This window comes from Trifolium pratense, linkage group LG6, assembly GCF_020283565.1.
Source record: "Trifolium pratense cultivar HEN17-A07 linkage group LG6, ARS_RC_1.1, whole genome shotgun sequence".
Taxonomy (NCBI): Eukaryota; Viridiplantae; Streptophyta; class Magnoliopsida; order Fabales; family Fabaceae; genus Trifolium; species Trifolium pratense.
The window spans coordinates 32,412,481-32,416,119 of record NC_060064.1 but is presented as its reverse complement, the minus strand read 5'-3'; the positions used below and the strand labels follow the sequence as shown (position 1 = coordinate 32,416,119).

The following is a 3,639-nucleotide window of genomic DNA, read 5'->3' as shown; positions in this document are numbered from 1 at the left end:
GACACTTTCAACCAGAGTGCAAGATTATTAGAAAGAAGAGAAGTATTAAAAAAGGATGCATATTTATCTATTGTTTGATTGCATGAACTAGTTTAATTGTTAATATTTAGTTTTTGACAAAAAAGTAAATTAATAGTAAATACATATGAACGACGTACGAAAAATAAGGACATATTTTAGAAAAATTGTGACATAGTTGAAATTTATTTATTATAGTCAAAAGTCAAAACAACTATTTAATTTATACAGAACGGAACTTTTGACTAAAATTTGAAATCCAACGTTCGAAAACCAAAATTATGTAACACTATAAAATACATTGAATGTGGACACTTTTTTTAATGGAAATTATATTGTTTGGGCATATCATATTGTTTTATAAGAACCGGATCTTTTACATTGGAGAGCTCAGTCGCAATATTCATTTCTCTCCCCTCTCTGTCAATATCAGTTCTTTCTAACGAGCACATAATGACACTTTCAATAGAGTGCAAGGTTATCAGAAAGAAGAGAAGTACGGGGGGAAGGAAACCCAAGTCATTTTTCCAAAAAATTCCCTCGGAGCTTCAATCAAACATCTTTGAAAGGTTGTGCCGGAAAGATCAGTCGAGAGCTATGTGCGTCGCACACTCATGGCGTGAATGCATCCTAAATACAACATTATCAAGAGAAGAAACACCCCAATCGTTGGCAAGATTGTTAGAAAAACCACCTCCAGATCTAAATTTGCACAAAATATTCCATTGGTGTTCCCAAGTAATGTGTTGCATGGTCGGTCGTAAAGAACTTATTGACACATGCAACGGGTTACTCTTATTTTGTCACAACAGAGGTCAGGCTCAAAATATCACACATGATATTGACCACTACTATGTTTTGAATCATGCCACAAAACAATGTGTGGTTGTTTCAAAGCCTGTACAAACCTCAGGAAGGTATTCATATGCAACTCTAATATATGATCCCGCTAAGTCTTGGTATTTCAAAATCATGCATTTTCAGGGTCATCGTTACGTTAACATTTTCTCCTCGGAGAATGGTGTTTGGACTACCTTGTCTCTTAGTTTGCCTGAATCTTTCATTGCATCTTGTTGGATTAAAAAATCCGTTTACTTGAATGGATCTGTTTATCGACTCACCGACTCATGTCATTTGATTAAAATAAGAGTCGATCCACAGGAAAATGTTTCGGAGCAAGCTGAGATAATACCACTCACTCCCGACATTCTCTCAGATAATATTTCCCATTGGGAATTAAGTGTCAAGGGTGGAAAACTATTTTTTGTCATCATGTCTACAGATGTGAACCTAAAGGTTTATGAACTTGTTGAGTGCACTACAAGGAATGTTACCTCCTACTCATGGTACAATGTTCATAGAATTGAGACTAGGAGTTTGTTTCCCCTTACCAGTGTCAATCTCTCGTTGTTTCACCCTTACTATGAAGTAGCTTTTTTCAAACGCCAAGAGAATTTACTTTGTTACTTCAATCTAAGTAATTATTTCAACATCCCAATTATTAAGGAGGTTCCATACCATGATGATCTTTATGGCTATTTAAGTTGGTGCCATCCCGCTTTGCTTCAAAGCTTCAAGCCTTTCATTTGCTGCTTAAATAAAGAGGTAATTAGTTTTTTTTGAACGGTATGCACAAGACGAACAAAGACCTATATTATTGTTTACATTTTAATTCTATATTTAATTTTGTTATTTAATCACTAATATAGCTATTGATTAGGGTTTTTCTACTCTTTTTTATTATTTGTTGCAAAGAATAATATATCATGTTGCATCTCTAACACATGCAATAAATATCTATGAATTCTTGCTAGCTTCCTTCCCATAAATTAATCCAACAAAATGGATCATATTTTTAATACCGCGATAACTCACATAAATGGTTATATCTTTGATTTTGAACCTTTTTAATTTGTTTTTAAAATTGAATCGAATCAACAACTTATACATTCTTGAAAATAAGGTTAAGGATTTAATGAAAAATCACAATGTAATTTACATATCACAGATATTGATGATTTAAAAATAACTAGCTTTTTTTTTTTTTTTATTGCAGAAATCAAGAGTTTTTCAGCGGCTATCCGGCTACCCACTTCACAGTGATATGGTTGATGATGTTGGCTCGGCTGTGTCGTCAAATTGAATTTGTGAATGCATATTGGTGTTGGTTGTTACTATTTTTCCATTCGGGTTGGTTTCAAGCTAGATTAAGATTAAAAAAAAAAAAAAACTCTTTGGGTTGTGTTCTGTCTTTTGATTTCATTTGGTGTGGTCTCTTTAATTTGATTTAGTTCCATTTGGTTTTGGTATTGTTTAAGTTCAGTTGATTTGGTTTTATTTGGTTCAGTTTGAAGTGGCTTCGATTAATTTGGAAATTTGTTTGAATGAATTTGTTTGTTTGGTGAGTTACGATAGTACTCACGATTTGTTTGTTTGGCGAGTCAAGTGTTCACAATTTGGTTGTTTGGTGAGTCGAGTGTTCACATTTGGTTGTTTGGTGGGTTAAGTACTCACAATTTGGTTGTCTGGTGGGTCAAGTACTCACAATTTGTTTGTTTGGTGGGTCAAGTGCTGATAATTTGGTTTCTTCTGAATGATTGTCTTTCTATTGGTCTCTCTTGTTTGATTGCTTCTCCCCCTTTTGATTCTTCTTTGTTTGATTGGTATTTTCCCTCATTGGCTTCTTCCGTTTAATTGGTTATCTCTCTCTATTTGGTTCTTCTCTTTGATTGTCTCTCTATTGGATCTTTTGTTTGATTGCTTTTCTCTCTGTTGGTTGATTCTTCTCTATTGGTTTTGGTTTGGTTCTTCCCTCTATTGATTCGGTTTGGATTGTACAATTTGGTGTGGTTTAAGTTAGATTTGTTCAATTCGTTCGGTTTTAGCTGGTTTGGATTGAATATTGGATTGGTTTGATTTAGTTCTCCTCTCGTACCAATGATTTCTCTTTTGGTTGCTAGTTACTCTCCAATGGTCCTGATATTAGTTGATTTAGTTTAGTTTCTGGGTTAATTTTGTAACAAGCTTAAAGCTTAGTAAGCTTTAGTTTGAGGGGTAGTATTAAGCTAAGATGTTTTGAGTTTATATTTTTAAGTATGTTTTTCGTTTGACAAATTCTCGATGCTTCATGTTGATGCATTTTGGGGATAAGTTATGGGCTTAGGCTATTGGGCCCATTGGATTTATAATCCTTTAAATTTTACTATAATCCTATGAAACCCTAATAACATCCATTGTTTGTATTTTTGTATCTTTGATCTCAACACTATTAACTATTAAGTCCCCATCACAAAATTTGCAAAATGATTTTTCTAACTGTGGAATGGCACCTACGATGGAATATTCTCCCTTAAAATGCTTATTATTCTTTTATTGTGAATAAAGCATCCTCTGAGAGGAACATATAAAAGCTAATTTAGCTGGAAGTGGAGGGGTCTCAACATGATCCATTCTTTTCTTCACAAAATGTTTCATGGTAGGTAGGGGTGTGCAAAATATCCGGTCATATGGATATGACTATATCCAAATCCAAAACCAACTCCAAATAACCAGTTATTTGGAAACAGATATTAACCAGACCATTCTAAAAATGGTTGGGTATCCATTATGTAAATCCGATTT

At 33.7% G+C, this 3,639-nt stretch overlaps 1 protein-coding gene across 1 annotated transcript; it reads left to right on the top strand.

Annotated features, from left to right (window-relative positions):
- The first annotated feature begins 471 nt into the window (after positions 1–471).
- LOC123892118 lies at positions 472–2,161 on the top strand. Its single transcript, XM_045941956.1, has 2 exons — positions 472–1,623; positions 2,075–2,161. The coding sequence occupies exons 1-2, from the start codon at positions 472–474 to the stop codon at positions 2,159–2,161; spliced, it is 1,239 nt and encodes a 412-aa protein (XP_045797912.1).
- Positions 2,162–3,639: the final 1,478 nt, after the last annotated feature.